The sequence below is a fragment of the Meriones unguiculatus genome, chromosome 1 (assembly GCF_030254825.1).
Source record: "Meriones unguiculatus strain TT.TT164.6M chromosome 1, Bangor_MerUng_6.1, whole genome shotgun sequence".
In the NCBI taxonomy this organism is placed as follows: domain Eukaryota; kingdom Metazoa; phylum Chordata; class Mammalia; order Rodentia; family Muridae; genus Meriones; species Meriones unguiculatus.
In genome coordinates this window covers 99317363-99334132 of record NC_083349.1, presented here as the reverse complement: position 1 = coordinate 99334132, position 16770 = coordinate 99317363, and the positions used below count along the sequence as shown (strand labels likewise).

The 16770-nt window shown below is 37.3% G+C and overlaps 1 protein-coding gene across 5 annotated transcripts in view; it reads right to left on the bottom strand.

Annotated features, from left to right (window-relative positions):
* Positions 1-16770, bottom strand: part of Atl2 (atlastin GTPase 2) — a 49990-nt gene that overhangs the window by 24727 nt on the left and 8493 nt on the right. For 4 of the 5 annotated variants that reach the window (XR_009584517.1, XR_009584519.1, XM_060364063.1 and 1 more), the window contains exon 2: positions 5021-5265. The exons of the other annotated variant lie outside the window; for it this stretch is intronic. Coding sequence is in view for 2 of the 4 variants with exons in the window: in XM_060364063.1 (XP_060220046.1) it covers positions 5021-5265 (245 nt within the window). In the remaining 2 variants the exon portion in view is untranslated. The remainder of the gene's footprint in view (positions 1-5020; positions 5266-16770) is intronic. 5 annotated transcript variants of the gene reach the window in all.

The following is a 16770-nucleotide window of genomic DNA, read 5'->3' as shown; positions in this document are numbered from 1 at the left end:
GTCATAGTCAGTCATCATCCAGAACACTTCAAAAGATACAGAAAAGGCCTTTGACAAAGCCCTATATCCCCTTATGATAAGAGCCTCAAAGAGCCTAGAAATAGAAAGAAAACTCCAGTATAATAAAGACCACATTAAAAAAAAACAAAAAACAAAAAACAAACCTACAGCCAATATTATACTAAATTGGGGGGAAAGAAATCAAAGCATTTTTTCTAAAATTAAAATTGGGTATGTGTGTTCCCTTCTTCCCTCTTTTTCAATGTAGCCCTTGATGAATTAACTAACTCAGTAGAAGAAAGGGACTCAAGCGGGAAAGGGAGAGGTAAGTCACTCTCATTTGTAGATAAGATGTTCTCATACACAAAAGCCCCTGGACAAAAGGAGATAATGTGGGACACACTGTGACAAACCATAGCTCCCAAAATGAGAATTTTTTTTTTTTCTGTTTTGGAGGCAGGTTGAAAGGGTAGAGGATGGATACAAGGGAAGAGGAAGATGAGTGGTACTGGGGTACATGATGTGAAATTTACAAAAAAAAAAGTTGTTGTTTTTTTTTTAAAAAATCTAACAATGGGAAATAATACTAAGGAGAGCAATGGGATTGTATGAAATTAAAATTTCTGTACCACAAAGGAAAACAGTGAAGTTAAGAAATACTCTACAACAAAAAGTGGAGTTTTAAGGAAATCCAAGACAGTGGAAGAACACATAAGAAAGCACATGGCCCCATAACTACAGAGAGCACAGGACAGAGGCTCCTCCATTAAATAACAGAAGTCCACAATAAAACTCTAAATCTCTAAAATTCTAGTAATCTGATATTTCATGCCTGACTTTCAGATATCCAAAACTAAAATACTGTATGACATGGATACCATACTTTTTTATAATGCCCAAAAAAGGCAGTACATATATTCTGAAGCCAAAAAGTAAAAACTGAAAAAGTATTTCAGATGCTACAATACAGGAATTCATAATTTGCAATTTAAAAAGGCCCTTGTAAAACATTACATAAAGGACATCAAACAATGTGCTGTAAACTTCTCCATCTCATCCATTCCTAACTTCTGTAACTTCAGCAATATATAATAATTTTTTTTCTGACTAAAATCATTCACACTAGTATAGACACTATATATGAAAAACATACGGAAGACTGAAATTTTTATTTCAGTTCCAAAATCAAAATCTCAGAGAAGGAAGGGAAGCAAATGTTTAATCAAGAGGCCACCAAACATCAGCATCTCATCTGCTTAGTTTGTATTTGGGGGAGAGAGAAGAGAAACTTTTTTTTGTCACTGAGTCAAAATTCTGAAAATTCAGATCAAGCTTTGCTTACTGCTCACATTAGCAAAAACAACAAAAATTAAATTTTAGGCACCCTCTCATATTAAATTTATAATGTTTCAATTGTACTGGATAAAACAGTGAAAATATATCAAGACTAAAAAATAACCTCAGAATTTAGGAAAGACTCACAAAATGTTATATTAAAAGATACAACAGCTGGGCAGGCGGTAGTGGCGCACGCCTGTGACCACAGCACTCAGGAGGCAGAAGCAGGTGGATCTCTGTGAGCCTGAAGCCAACCTGCAGAGTCTACATGTCGAGCTCCAGGAGAGCCAGGGCTGCACAGAGAAACTGTATCTCAAACCAACAAACACAGTAGGATATATCGTCACCTATGCAGTACCCTTGGCAAAGAAAAAAAGTAAAACTCGCCACTGAGGTAGTCTGTAGACTCAATCAACAATTTACACAAAATACATAGGACAAAGAAACATCAACTGGAGCAAAACCAGCACGTCCAGAGCAAGAAACTTCCAGACCAACAATCAGCCTTGTCAACAAATGAACTGCCAGAAAAAAGAAGAATGGAGGATGAAGAACACTTTAAATACAGGCCTCAAATGGAACAAACCATCTGAAGCAACTAAAAAACTGATCAACTAGAAGATATTGTAAAACACAAGGAAACGGAAACTTTGGTTTTTTTATATATAAAAAAGACCCTGAAATATTTACTGATGCAATTTATATCTGAGTTTCCTTCTAAACACCAAATAAGTATGGGATAGTCAGATTATAGAGGAAAGACAACTGATAGAGTTCTTGACTACAAAAAAATAAAACGATGGGTGTATAATCTTAAATTGTACATAAAAAGTTTCAAAAGGACTATTAGGAATGAGATAAAATAGAGGCAACTGTATGGAATTAAGAATCTTAATCTATATTGTCTATCATCACTACGTTGTCAGTATTCTAAGTATTGTGTTAAGTTGTCCATATAGTATGTAATTTAATTCTAATAAATCATTTTTCTTTTTAAAACTGATTCCTAGAACTGAAATTTAATGAGTATTGCTCTAACAATTCCTATTAATTCAAAGACTGTGATTCATACAAGCAGCAGACTAAAAGTTAAGGTCAAAGCAAATCAAATATTCATCAACAGATTAATGAGTAAGTAAATATATTTTACTCATGTAGTAAAACAAGAATGAGTTATATTCCTGCATGCAAAAGCACGAATGCATCTGATAGTTACAAAGTTGCTGAAATAAAGGAAGGATTATCTATGGCGTGTCTTCATTCCCTGGATTTCAAAAGCCAGAAGCAGCAGACAGAAAGAGGCTCAGCATAGTAGTTACTCTGGAATGGTGGTCATGAAGGTGTACATACATGTATAAAGTTTCATCAAGCTGAACATTATAGGTTTATGTATCAGTTTGTAAACCATACTTACATTTTAAGGAAAAATGTATTTACCTGAATTATCAGTAGAAACAAATTAGAATTCTACACAACACTTGAGAGTGGACATAAACTTTGAAGGGGAAAATCAACCATTTCCCATTACCATCACCAATTCTGTCTCTGGATGCATGATTTAATTTCCTCTTCTATAACTCACAAAAATAAAGTAACTATAGTTTCTCCTTTGCCTACCTCTCACAGGAAAAGCATGATGCACCACGAAATCAGTACGTTATCAACAAAATAGAAAGTCAGACACAGTCTATTACAATTTCTGATTAACAAAGTTAGACATTCCATCAGGCATTCTATTATATAGAGAGAAACAGTCTAACCGACAGTGAAGTCACTTGAACTTAAAAGCCACTAAATAGCTATGTACCCTTCCTCAGGTTGCCCTTTGAGTGCAGAACCTCCTTAGCAGATGAGTCCTGTGATTCTCAACATGTAATAAATGAGAACTGCCTCTCCCCTCTGGACAGTCACTGACTACCCAGAGAGATAGAATGTCGCTTGAGGTGAAACTTATCTATTATTCCTAGACAAGTGATCTACATTTCATTCCACTCCCAACACTCTACTTACTATCTTTGGATCTATTTAGAATCAAAGGTATTTTCAGTTCACAGAATGCAAAGGTATACTATAAAAAAAGTTAATTTAAGGAATTCGAGAACCTCAAAATACAGAAGATCTTTATTGCCTTAAAGTACACAGATTAAAAAAAAGTAAAATGGCACTATTCATACATTTCAGTACTTCAGAAATAAGTCTTAAGTGAAAAACTTTAAAATAACAAGCTTTCTTAATGACTACACACATGAAATACTGTTCACTAATATGAACTACATTCTCAATACTCAGGTACCTTTAAGAAGCTGGGGGGGGCGGCACATATCTGTAATCCCAGCCCAGGAAGCAGAGGCAGAGCCAGGCAGATCGCTGTGAGTTTAAGGCCAGCCTGCTCTACAAAGTGAGTCTAGGACAGCCAAGGCTACACTGAGAAACCCTGTCTTGGGGGGAAAAAGAAAGAAAGAAAGGAAAAAAAGGAAAGGGAAGGAAAGAAGGAAGGAAGGAAGGAAGGAAGGAAGGAAGGAAGGAAGGAAGGAAGGAAGGAAGGAAAAGAAAGAATGCCTGGCGATTCCTATGAAAGGAATTACTGCAATGCTTCCTGGAAAACCCAATGAGAATGTTTACCTTCTTTCTTATTTCAAGACAGATGCACTACAAAGGTGAGAGTCAAAATTCAGCTAAGTGTCACGTTAGTATTTTCATGTAGCTTCTGAATGTCAGGGTTCCCTGTAAAGCAATTCCACCTTAGTGTCCTACTCTAAAAATTCCCAAAACCTTCCTCTTGCTCGCTGTCAAATTCCCATTCCCCTGCTCAAATTTTAGCTATTAAAAAAGCATTCTGATTAAAGTGAATCGTTTCCCTCCACTTTTCTTCAGGGAAGAAAAAGATAAAAACTCTCATACCATCTGAAAGTGGGAAGGTGTAGAGGAAGGGAAATGCACCTATCAAAACAGGCAAAGCATGCCTACTAAAAATGTTTTGGTAGAAGCTAGAGTTACATAATCAAGAAAGGGATTTTTCTGAGACAGTAAAATAGCCGGGGGGGGGGGGGGGGGGGGAAGAACAACTAAAAAGCAACATTAGTTAAAATACCTGAACCATTAGTGGGGTGGTGGTAGCACATGCCTTTATTCCCAGCACTCAGGGAGGGAGAGGCAGGCAGATCTCTGTGAGTTCAAGACCAGCTTGTTCTACAGAGTGATTCTGGGACAGCCAAGGCTACACAGAGAAACCTTGTTTCAAAAAACCAAACCAAACAAACAATACCTAAACCTTGAAAGTAGGGAAGGGCACATAACAGCTCAGAAGTAGATTATGAAAAGATCAGCCACGAATATGCAAAAAAAAAAAAAAAAAAAAAAAAAAAACACCAAAAAACTATGGTACATTTGACTTACAGGAAGACACGAGGCTCAGACAGCATGGAAACCTCTCTAAAGAACTGAACTTTAGCATCTACAAGTGACAATGTGAGGGATATAGATGTATTTTCGCAAGGTCCCTATCCCCCTACTTCACTCACTATTCGTGGCCAAAACAGGAAAAATAAAGAAGTAACAAAGGTGGGAGGTATACACAGTGCCTCAGTCATCTCGCAGGGTGTTTGGACATAGCTAGAAATTTTTTTTTAGTTGGTTGGCAATTTTTGTATTAGTTGGGGTCAGTTTAAAAGACACTATTCACCTTGTTATACATATATCTAAGCATGAAGTCCAGGAGAAATGATTTCCCTTTCCGAAAAGCTCCTGCCACAGATACCACAACTATGTTAAGATCCCGTATGTGCTCCTGTAGCAATATCTGCTCCAAAGCCTCTTCATCAAGCTCAAAGTTATGGTCATCTTCATGAGCAAGAACAATCTGTACTGGGCATGGTTTCTTCATAACCTCATCTGAGTTTACTAGGTCATCATCTTCGTAATCCTCACCTAGAATTTAAAAAAGAAAGAAACAGATTACTTTAATCTCTACATTACTAACTTCTTAAGGACCACACCTAAAGCAAAATTTGAAATAGCCCTCTCTACAGCACACTTGAGAATAGTTATAAAAAAGGGATATTCAAGTTCCTGGAGTTTTCAATCCTTCTACAACAGGACAAACACTATCAGTGAGATTTCCCATTTTATAGAGAGAGAGGCAACTACACCAGGTCCTCTCTCTCGATTAGACAGACTGAGCAGCTAACCGTGAGCACCAGCTGTTCTCCAGCACTCCAGCACTCCGCAAACACTCCCAGTACTTCGCTGCAGCTAGGCATAGGCACGGGCAAAAACCAAATTCACTGACTACTTTAAAGTTCAACTTTCCTTGTATTCACACCTAGAAAATTACTCCACAGCACAAAGATTAAAGCAGACAGAATATAGTGATTTTCATCCTGGAATTTGAAGAGTAAAATTAGGGTTCTAAGGAGTATCCAAATATGACCCAATAAAGCTAAAATTGGTGTCCCGAATTTTTCAAATAAGGCTTGCAGCTCCCTTGCCAAAGCAAGGTACACAGGACTGTTTAGTGGAAGAAAACAGCCACTGGGATGGCAGATGCTATTGTCCAGTAGGGCTTTTTCTCAAACACCACAGCCACAACTTTAAGAATATGTAGCTTCTATAAACAACTGGACCCTTTCTTTGTTCACCATCACACACCTAAAGAAAGAGCTTTATTGAATAATGATGGAGAAGTAAGTACAGAAAATATAAATGGAGACAACTGTCAAAAGTTTAGTTGTTCTTTAAAAACTAAAAATATCTAATAACTTTTGATATGTACCTTGCTCAATTTCTCTAGCAACTTCCTGGTCCCATGTAACAATTAAGTTAACACTAAAGACTTTATCAATGTTCCTACATCAAAAATTGTAAGCCACACTTCCTAGAGCTTGTCCATTAAGTATCAGTTTTCACTCCAAGGAGACCTCTCATTTCTATTATGTTCCATGCAACGACTCTCCATTCTCTCATGAAAAGGGCCAATCTACTTAGTAGTAGAACGTTATTAGTCAACAACGGAACAATACATTATCCATATAAACCCATCCACAGGTCAGCATTTCTATCTCTAGCAAGGATTTTTTCAACAGAAGGAAGCATCTAGTTTTGCTCACCTGTTTTGCCTCTCCTGTCATACACAAGGCACCCTTAACATTGTATAGCCAAATGAACAACATTAGTTCAAAATGTGCTCTGAGGGGTGATAAAAGATTACAAAGAGCAAGCAAGTCTGAAGGAGTTTTTGGAAGTAAAAACAATCAACATTTAACTAAAGAAGGCATTGTCATTTCCTTTTTCAATAACGTTTGGCTGCAGCCCATTAAGATATTTTAATTCGCAAAATAGCTTTGTAGGATAGGTACAGACAGTTAAAAATCCCAAGTTAAGAAATCATAAGGAAAGGCCAGAGCAGATAAGATATAATACAGTATGCAAAATGTGTGATTAAAAGTTTCCAAGGTTAGCCAGTGGCTAACAGCAGAAGAAGGTAAGATTCCCAGATCCACTGAGGGCTTCCTGTGCCTGTTCTGTAAGTGGCAACCAGGTGTCTGCCTCATGGCTGTCATCAGCGTTAAAAGAGTTTAAATATCTACACAGTAAGCACTTGAGTGTTTGTTACTGAGGTAAAAGCAGTTTAAATTTTTCAACAGCCACTTTTTACACTTTGAAATGCCAAAACACTACTGTGACTTTCATTTCAATGGCTACAGACTAACATCACCATATACTCCTAGCTAAGGCACAAATCAGGCCATCTTTAACATATACCCCCCCATCCTTTAATCATACCCCTTCCTCTCACTACCTTTTATTTCATATATCATATTTGTATTATACTGATTTTTATCAACACACTTGCACCCCTCCCCAAAACTAATCCAACCTCAAAGAAATATTTATATACATATATGTGTAGATACATATTTATATACATACATTATATATTTACATACACATATATGTATATATTTATATTTTATACATATATAAATATTTATGTGCATATATAAAATATATACATATAAAATGTGTGTATATAAAATATATATGAGCGCACATTACTCTCATTACAATCCGTCCTACAAACTCTTCTCGATGCCCATCTCTCTGTCTGCCATTTGGTTCAACCCTTCCCTCAGTAAACCAAGCCAGCCTTCCTTCAGTCTTCACACTAGTAAGGTCATTCTAGACACATGACCCTCCTCTGCATGGAGTAGCATGCATTCTTCCCCATGTTAAACCCTAATCAATTCATAGTTCCCAAGTTTCAACTTCAATGTAATTTTCCAAAACAAGAAATCTCCTCAGTCCCCTTATAAAATTCAATGTCCCTACACTCTGTTAACTAAAATCTATCATTTGAATTTTTATGTAAATACATATGTATTCCTTCCTGAACAGCTAAAATTCTAATAAAACTCTCACTGTACTTTAATCAAAAAATTCATAAAACAATAAAAGAAAAATTAATTTCTTTTTAATTTATTTTTATTAATTACAATTTATTCACTTTGTATCCCACCTGCAGGTCCCTCCCACATTTCCTCCTAATCCCACCCTCCCTCCCTCTTCTCCTCCCATGCCCCTCCTCCAGTCCACTGATAGGGGGAGGTCCTCCCCCCTTTCCATCCCAGGCTAGCTTATCAGGTCTCCTCAGGACTGGCTGCATTGTCTTCCTCTGTGGCCTGGTAAGGCTGCTCCCCCCTCAGGGAGGTGATCAGAGAGCCAGCCACTGGGTTCATGTCAGAGATAGCCTCTGTTCCCTTTACTAGGAAACCACTTGGAGGCTGAGCTGCCATAGGCTACATCTGTGCAGGGCTTCTAGGTTATCTCTATGCATGGTCCTTGGTTGGATTATCAGTCTCAGAAAAGACCCTTGGGCCCAGATTTTTTAGTTCCATTGCTCTCCTTGTGGAGCTCCTGTCCCTTCCAGGTCTTTCTATCTTCCCCTTCTTTCATAAGATTCCCTGCACTCTGCCCAAAGTTTGGCTATGAGTTTCAGCATCTGCTTTGATACCTTGCTGGGTAGAGTCTTTCAGAAGCCCTCTTTGGTAGGTTCCTATCCTGTTCCCTGTTTTCTCCCTCTTCTGAGGTCTATCCTGATTGCCTTTCTGAATGAGGATTGATCATCTTACCCACAGTCTTCCTCCTTGCTTAGCTTCTTTAGGTGTACAGATTTTAGTATGATTATTCTATATTATATGTCTAATGTCCACTTATAAGTGAGTGTATACCATGTGTGTCTTTCTTATCCTGGGATATCTCATTCAGGATGATCTTTTCTAGTTCCCACCGTTTGCCTACAAATTTCATGATTTCCTTGTTTTTAATTGCTGAGTAGTATTCCACTGTGTAAATGTACCACAATTTCTATATCCATTCTTCTATTGAGGGACATCTGGGTTGTTTCCAGATTCTGGCTATTACGAATAAAGCTGCTATGAACAATGTTGAGCAAATGAACATATTTTGGATAAATGCCTAGGAGTGATATAGCAGGATCTTGAAGTAGTTCTATTCCTAATTTTTCTGAGAAAGCACCAGTTTGATTTCCAAAGTGGTTGTACAAGTTTACATTCCTACCAGCAATGGAGGAGGGTTCCCCTTTCTCCACATCCTCTCCAGCACGTATTGTCACTTGAGTTTTTGATCTTAGCCACTCTGATGGGTGTAAGGTGAAATCTCAGGTTGTTTTGATTTGCATTTCCCTGATGGCTAAGGACATTGAATATTTCTTTAAGTGTTTCTCTGCCATTTGATATTCCTCTATTGAGAGTTCTCTGTTTAGCTCTGTACCCCATTTTTAATTGGATTACTTGATTTGTTGCTTTTTAACTTCCTGAGTTCTTTATATAGTCTAGATATTAGCCCTCTGTCAGATACAGGGTTGGTGAAGGTCATTTCTCAGTCTGTAGGCTGTTTTGTTCTGACGACAGTTTCCTTTGCTTTACAGAAGCTTTTCAGTTTCATGAGGTCCTATTTAAATACAAATAGATCCGTATTTATCACCCCACACAAAACTAAAGTCCAAGTGGATCAAAGACCTCAACATAAAACCAGATACTCTAAATCTGTTAGAAGAAAAAGTGGGGAAGAGCCTTGATCTCATTGGCACATAAGACAACTTACTGAGCAGAACACCAACAGCACAGGCTCTAAGAGCAACAATCAATTCTTAATTTCTTTACCATGGCCTCCAGAATCTTGACAGTAAGCTTCTGCCTTCCCCTCCATCATCCTACAACACTCCTGTGTATCCCCAAAGCCCCAGGCCATCTGGCCTTCTTGGTGTCCCTTCAGCAAACAGACCTGCTTCCCACCTTAGAATCTTATCCTGGAGCTTGCTCTGTAAAGACTGTTCCGGCCTTAGAAATTTACACAGCATCATACCTCCTTCTTCTAGGTGCCAGCTTGGCAGTCTCCCCCTTGTGTGGTCTTTTTGGACCACTCCCTCATTAAAAATTACAGCCTCCATCCCACAGTCCTTCAGTAGCTATAACACTTTCATGTGTATCTCCTGTCCCCTGCTTCACAAATGTGTGTATTACCAAGCATCCTGTTAACTGTCTCCTGATACTTAGATGATGCTAGGCAAGTGAGGTGCTCCATGTGTTTAGAAAAAAAAAAAAAAGAGCACTGTGGCACAATCCTGACAATCTGAATTCAATCCTAGGAACCCACAGCAGCAAGCACAAGCCACATTCCTTAATGGTCTTCTCATTTTCACAAGCAAGCAGTAATGATTGTGTGTGCTCATGTCTCTCTCTTGCTCTCTCTCCCACATACAAACATGTAAATGACAGGTGTTTAATAAATACTTAGTAAATGTTATACTTAGTAAAACTTAAATATATTACTAGGCATCTTAGACATACTCTTACATATTTCATAAATAAATGACAACTAGCTTGGAGGAATACTACTAAATCGAGAATAGTAAACTCCAAAATTACAATAAAGTTATTATAGTTCTGCCAGCAAAAGACTTCCTATTATAAATGATTACAAACTGTTAACCTGTACATGTATTTTAGTAAAATTTATAAATAGCTTTCTTTTATTCAGTTGTTTTTAATTAGCATTTGTTGGAAATACTTATCTATTTGGTCCAACTTTAGGGAAGAAACAAATCATACTAAGGCGTTAACATGGATAAATTAAATCATGATCAAGTCTTTTTCAATTTAGTATTACTCTGAGATTTTAAATGGAAATTAAACCTGTCTATAAAACACAAATTCTCATTCTTCCATGCCAAAATGCTGGGAGAACGAGATGTTTCTGTACTCCAGTATTTTCTGTGATTCCTCAGTCCTGAGTCAATTCTCCCTTTCCAGCTCCTAAGTGTGATTTTCAAAGCCAACGCTTAAGACAAAAAAAAAAAAAAAACCTCCAGAAGATCACTTGTTTCTCAAATCTCTCTCCACAGCTTAACTCTAAATATACCCAAGTCTACTCATCACAAGACCTACAAAAAGAGAGCTGTCCTGTTCAGTCACTAAAGCATGAGGACCTGAGTTCTACTCCCAGAACCTCTGTTAAAAGGCTGGGATGGTGGTGTGTGCTTGTAGCAACCACAGCTCTGGGAGGTGGAGAAGGGCAGATCCCAGAGGCTCACTGAGCAGCCAACCTGGCTTAATGGGCAGTGACAACACTCTCAAAAAACAAGGTCCATGACACCTGAGGCAGATTCCTGGCACAAGGGAGTGGAGAAGCATGTGAGCATGGGGAGCATGTGCACATGCATGAGCAGACAGACAGACACACACAACCTATCTTATTAAAAAAAAAAAAAAGCATATGGTTGTCAGTGGTCAGAGCAAAGGCCGGTTTGGGTTTGGGGGCAGTGAAAGGATATAACTGTGAACACCACTCATTCCACATTTACATGTCACTTAACTGGAAAAAAAAAAAAACAATATACACTGCTAAGAGTGGACTCTACTGTGAAGTGTCTGTTCTGGATACTACATCAGCAAAGGCTAATGTGATAAATAAACTGCTCTTACACAGGGCACTGGTAATGAGGAGGGATATTTGGAAGCTGTACTTTCTGCCCAGTTTTTGCTTGAACTTAAAATTGCTCTAAGAGATAAAATCTACTTTAAAAAGATACCTAACTTTTTACTACTTAATCATACTTTAAGTCTACCAATACATAAATATTCACCATGAATTCCAATAGCAAAATTTATCAGTTCACAGATTATCCACCTAGCTCTGTCACCAAATTATAAAATCTAATTATAAGACAACCTAGGTGCTTACAATCTGCATTACAATAAAATGCTGCTAATGAGCTGTATTATACTAACCCAGACCTAAAGTTATAGGAGAGCAAAGAACAATTTACTTTCAGAGACAATGAAAGTATCTTTTAGAATATTTACATTTCAAACACAAACTTAACTTTTATAAAAGGAAAGTTGACTAAGTCTGCTTAGTTCATTAAAAAGAAAAAAGTTATCTGACAAAAGCTAGTACTTTGAAGACTAGTCCTTGGACCTTAATATTTACATTCCATGTTCAAATAAGAGTATCACCTAAGCATTCACCAGATCATTGTATCACATGGTCGTTAAAGCCTTGAAGAGGCTATACCTTGGGACCGGAATTCCTAGGAACTTGTTACAAGGAAATAAATTAAGGTGTTAACAAATATGTACAAGTTAGTCTCCCCCTTCTAGTAGTGAAAAATTAGTACTGAGTATCTCAAAACTAGAAAATGAACCAAGTTTTAGCCATAACTGACATACAGTTATCTTTGTGCATGTGTGTGTGAGTGTGTTCTGTGTGTAAGTAAAATGTGGGTATGTGCATGTCAGTGCAAGTGCCTGCAGAGGTCAGAGATGCTGGGTCTCCCAGGAGCTGGCATGCCAGGTGCTTCTGCGACCCTTGAGGTAGGTGCTGTGAACTGCTCAGATCCTCTGCAAAAATAGTGTGCGTTCTTACTGCTGAATTTCTCCCCAACCTGAGAATGACTTGTAAATCAGCATAAAACTAAATGAAAAAAAAGCAAATAAAGTAGTGGGAACCAGCCCCAATTCTTCTTTAGCTTTGTTTTCTTTTGCTTTGCTTCTTAAAAATATAAGTAACTGGGTGCATGAGGAATTGGAGACATGAAGTCACAAAGAATAAACAGTGTTAAGACTGTGGCACTCTGCCACAAACACCAATTAAACAAAACATGCAAGGCATTTTTTTTCCAAACACTGGCCAGCATGCAACACATAACAGCAATTCCTAAGAAGGAAACTCATAAAGTGAGCACTATGCTCATTTCCAATCCCTTGGGAGGGAGCAATTTTCTAACTACAGCGTGAAGAACTGAGCACAGGCACAAATACTAAAGCAGCAGGAGGCTGCAAGGCTGCGCACTAGAGCAAAAGCAGCCAGCAGCCCTGGGGCAGGGACAACAAACCTCACAGGTGCAGGGACACCTCACCATACAAGGCTCACCTGAGGCCTGACACACGGTGGGAAGGGGAACCACCCGAGAGCAGGCCCTTTGGAGTTCTGGCTGTGACAGACTGGAAAGGACTTTACACATCAAACCTCAAGCTAAAGCCAGCAAAGTCACACATGTATGCCTACACATAGTACACACAAAGGAAATTAGTTACAAACAATGAGAAGGGTCCTTCTCAGTTTTCCAAATATACAACTTCAAGGGTGAACCATAATTTATCAATTCTGAATGGCCATAAAGTCAGAAGACAATTTTAATTTATCACAACAAAAACTGTGTCAAAATCCAGAATCCATAATGCATAACAATATAATATGAACAGTGAGGGATCCTGTCTCAAAAAATAAGGAAAATACCCACATCAACCTCTGGCCTTCAAACATGTATGTGCACACACATACACAACTACACCACATACATACCCAGACACATACAAAAAATAATTTAGTGTAAACACAAAATGCTTGCCACACAAGCATCAGAAAGTGAGTCTGGATCTCTGACACCCACAAAAAATACCAGGCACACATCTGCAACCACAACACTGGGCAAGCAACAACTAGATCCTACCCAGTCTAGAAGAACTGGTGAGCCCAGGGTTCTTCTGATAAGAGCGCCTATCTCAAAAACAAGGTAAATAGCAACTAAGAAAGACGTGTCAACCACTGGCCTCTGTGTGTGTGAGCATACACACACCCACAAATATACCACACCAACATAAATAAATAAAAGAAAAACTAGGACAGAATAACATGATAAATAAAATGTTCATTGAATAGACATAAGGAGATGGGGAAGCAGCAGCAGAGTTGATGACCTTGAAAGCATCCAAGGAAATTCTCTGAGTAGCAGGGATAAAAATAATGAAGGAAAAACTAAGTCTCAGAGAAGTGTGGCCCAACATGTAACTGAGCGTCCCAAAAGAACACAGCTAAAAAATAAGTTTTAAAAAAGAACAGTGGAGATGAAAATGTCACCATATTTGTTTTTAGAGACTTGCAAACTCAGTATTCAGTCTAAACACTGTTAATGTCAAACTAAAAATCACTAACAGTTTTAAAATCTAAAGTTCTGCTTAGCCCAAATATATACTGCTGCTTTCTTTGCACAAATTTTTTTCAAATTTTGAATTTTTTTTACTTTGTCTTCTCAATTTAAAAAAAAAAAAAGTAGATCTTCAAATGTCAAATTGTTTAAAAGTAACCCAATTGTCAGTCTGGAAATGTACAATGCTATTTTAAACTCTGAAAAACAAGAAATGAAAGAGTATAAGTTATCTTCCAGCTTCAGCCAATAATATCAGCAAAGCATAGCCATGAAGAACAGCGCGACCTCGCTGAGGGAGTGGATCTCAGTGCAAGCACCAGTCGTTTCTGTTGAAACTGACAGGTTGATTAATGATGAGGGAAACATGATAGGATGCCTACAAGCAAATACAAGAAACCCAAAAAACACGGACCCAAAACAATTTCTTTAGACATACTTTAATCTGCAATTTATAAAAGGCTGAAGCAAGCTCTCTCGAAGGAATAAGTTTTAGTGCAAAGTATGAGAGACTGGGGGAAACAAATGATTAACAAGTGCCATTAAAGATACACTGAGGAGTTTTCCGGTGAGATTACCAAGACGTTAAAAGGGAATTACTATTAGAGATTATCATCAACAAAATAAGAATTCCTCATGAAGTGAATGCATATGCTAAGCTACAATGCAAAAAAAAAAAAAAAGCAACAAATGATTTCAAGGAATATTTAGCTGCATTACTAGACTCTCACTAAAAGGAATTAATTAGTAAAGCACTTTCAAAGGGGGAGTCATTTAGGGAAATATTTGTTCTCTGGTATCTACTACAAAGTTTTAGAACCAACAAGAAAAATAATAACCAGTTAATAATAATTAAATAATACTAAAATGTTTAGAATAATGTAGTGCTCCTCCGTTGCTAAAACCTACCAAAAAAAAGAGTATCCTGATCTTATTTTATTCTAGTCCTAGAAGAATTTTAAAAAAATTTTGACACCTCCATCAATTTAGCCAATCTAGTTGAAAAAGGTCCTACAAGCAGCTGTGGTAATACTAAAAACATAACTGTAATTCAATATGCTTTATTTGTTCTTAATAAATGCCTGTCAAATAGCTTTCCAAACATCATTTATTTTCAGATTAAATGACATATAACACAAAATAATATAGATTTCCTAAAGAATCCTAACTCAAAACATTTACCATTTACAGGAACTTAAGCCTGTTAATTAAAAGTGTTAGTTCGGGGGCTGGGGAGATGGCTTGCAGGTATCTCTTCCAGGAGGCAGGTTAGAGTCCCAGCACCCACAAGGTGGCTCACAGCCATCTGTAACTCCAGTTCCAGGTCATCTGTTACCCTCTTCTGACACATTACGCACAAAAGTGGTGCACAGACATACATTCTGACAAAGCACCATACACATAAAAGTAGAGGGTTTTTTTGTTTGTTTTTTAAAGAAAGAAAAATGAAATACACTAACATCTGGCTGGCTAAAAGGTGATTACTGGTATGAACGACTGCAAAGAAGCAGCTATAAAATCAAATCCACTGAATGCCCTCAAAGAGAAAAGTAGGTACAGATGGCCTCACTAGTTAATTATACTAAACATTTAAGGAAAAATAAAACCAATTCTATAGACCTTCTATAGGAAAGGGAATTCCTCCCAATTCACTTTATGCAGCCAAAAATATTACTGATATCAAAGCCAGACAAAGGCAACAATAGAAAACAAAACTATAAATCAATATCTCTCATAAGTAGACAACAGAATCTAATACACAGAATACAAAGGAACTCTTAAATTAAAAACTATTTTTAAGTAGACAAGACATTTCTATTACACAGTTGAAAGAAGATACACAGATAGTAAACTGGCACAGGAAAGGACAAAAATATAAATTAACCACTTCCAAATACTACTGCAGAACATGACCAGACCAATAGCAATACCTTATATGTAGCTAAATACTTGTCAGCAATCACACTTCTAGGTAGCTAGAGAAGTGAGAACATATGACAATAAAAGACTTAAACACAAATGTTCACAGATGACTTATTCATAATATCCAAAACCTGGAGACAACCCAAATGTTTGTTCATCTACTAGAAAGTAAATAAACTATATTGGATCCATCAAACAAACTGTTAGACCCAACAGACAAATTGCCATTACTTGGCAATGCAAGAAATGGCTTATATACATACATTCTATGTATTCAAATATATACATAAAAACACAGGTAAGCCTAAAAGCACTTTATCTGCTAAGCGAAAGATGCCTCACATACATTATTGCACTGTGATTTCATTTCATAAAATTTATAAGCAAAACCACAATCACAGATTAGTAGTTAGCAGAAGCTGAGAATGAACACATTGACTATATAATAATATTACTTATATATAACTTATATAATAATTATTATATAACAATGACGAGAATAAAAGAGTTGACTACACAGGGACTTTTAGGTTTTTGAGGTATTACTCCGTATCATGATTTTATAAACTATATACATCGTTGAAACTCATCTAAATATATTACACCAAATCCATGGATTTTATGTACATTATCTTAGCAAGGCATTTTTTAAATCAGAGTGTGCCTAATTCCTCTGAGCAATTTCATTTAATAGAATCAATACTACCAACTTAAAACTCATTTTGCAGAACAAAAACATTCTAATCAGAATTGTCCACGTCTCTGACAACTTTCAGAAAAATTATACCGATGTGAATAAAAGCTTGAGCTGGAGAAATGGCTCAGGTTAAAGGCACAAACTGCTCTTGGAGAGGACCTGAGTTGACTTGGCACCCATGGCAGGCAGCTCACAACCCCATCTGTAACTCACCAGTAACAGGATACAAAGCCTCTGGCCTCCCCAGGAACTTGCACTCACACGAACATACCTAGACACAGACAGGCAGGTAGGCAGGCAAAGAGAC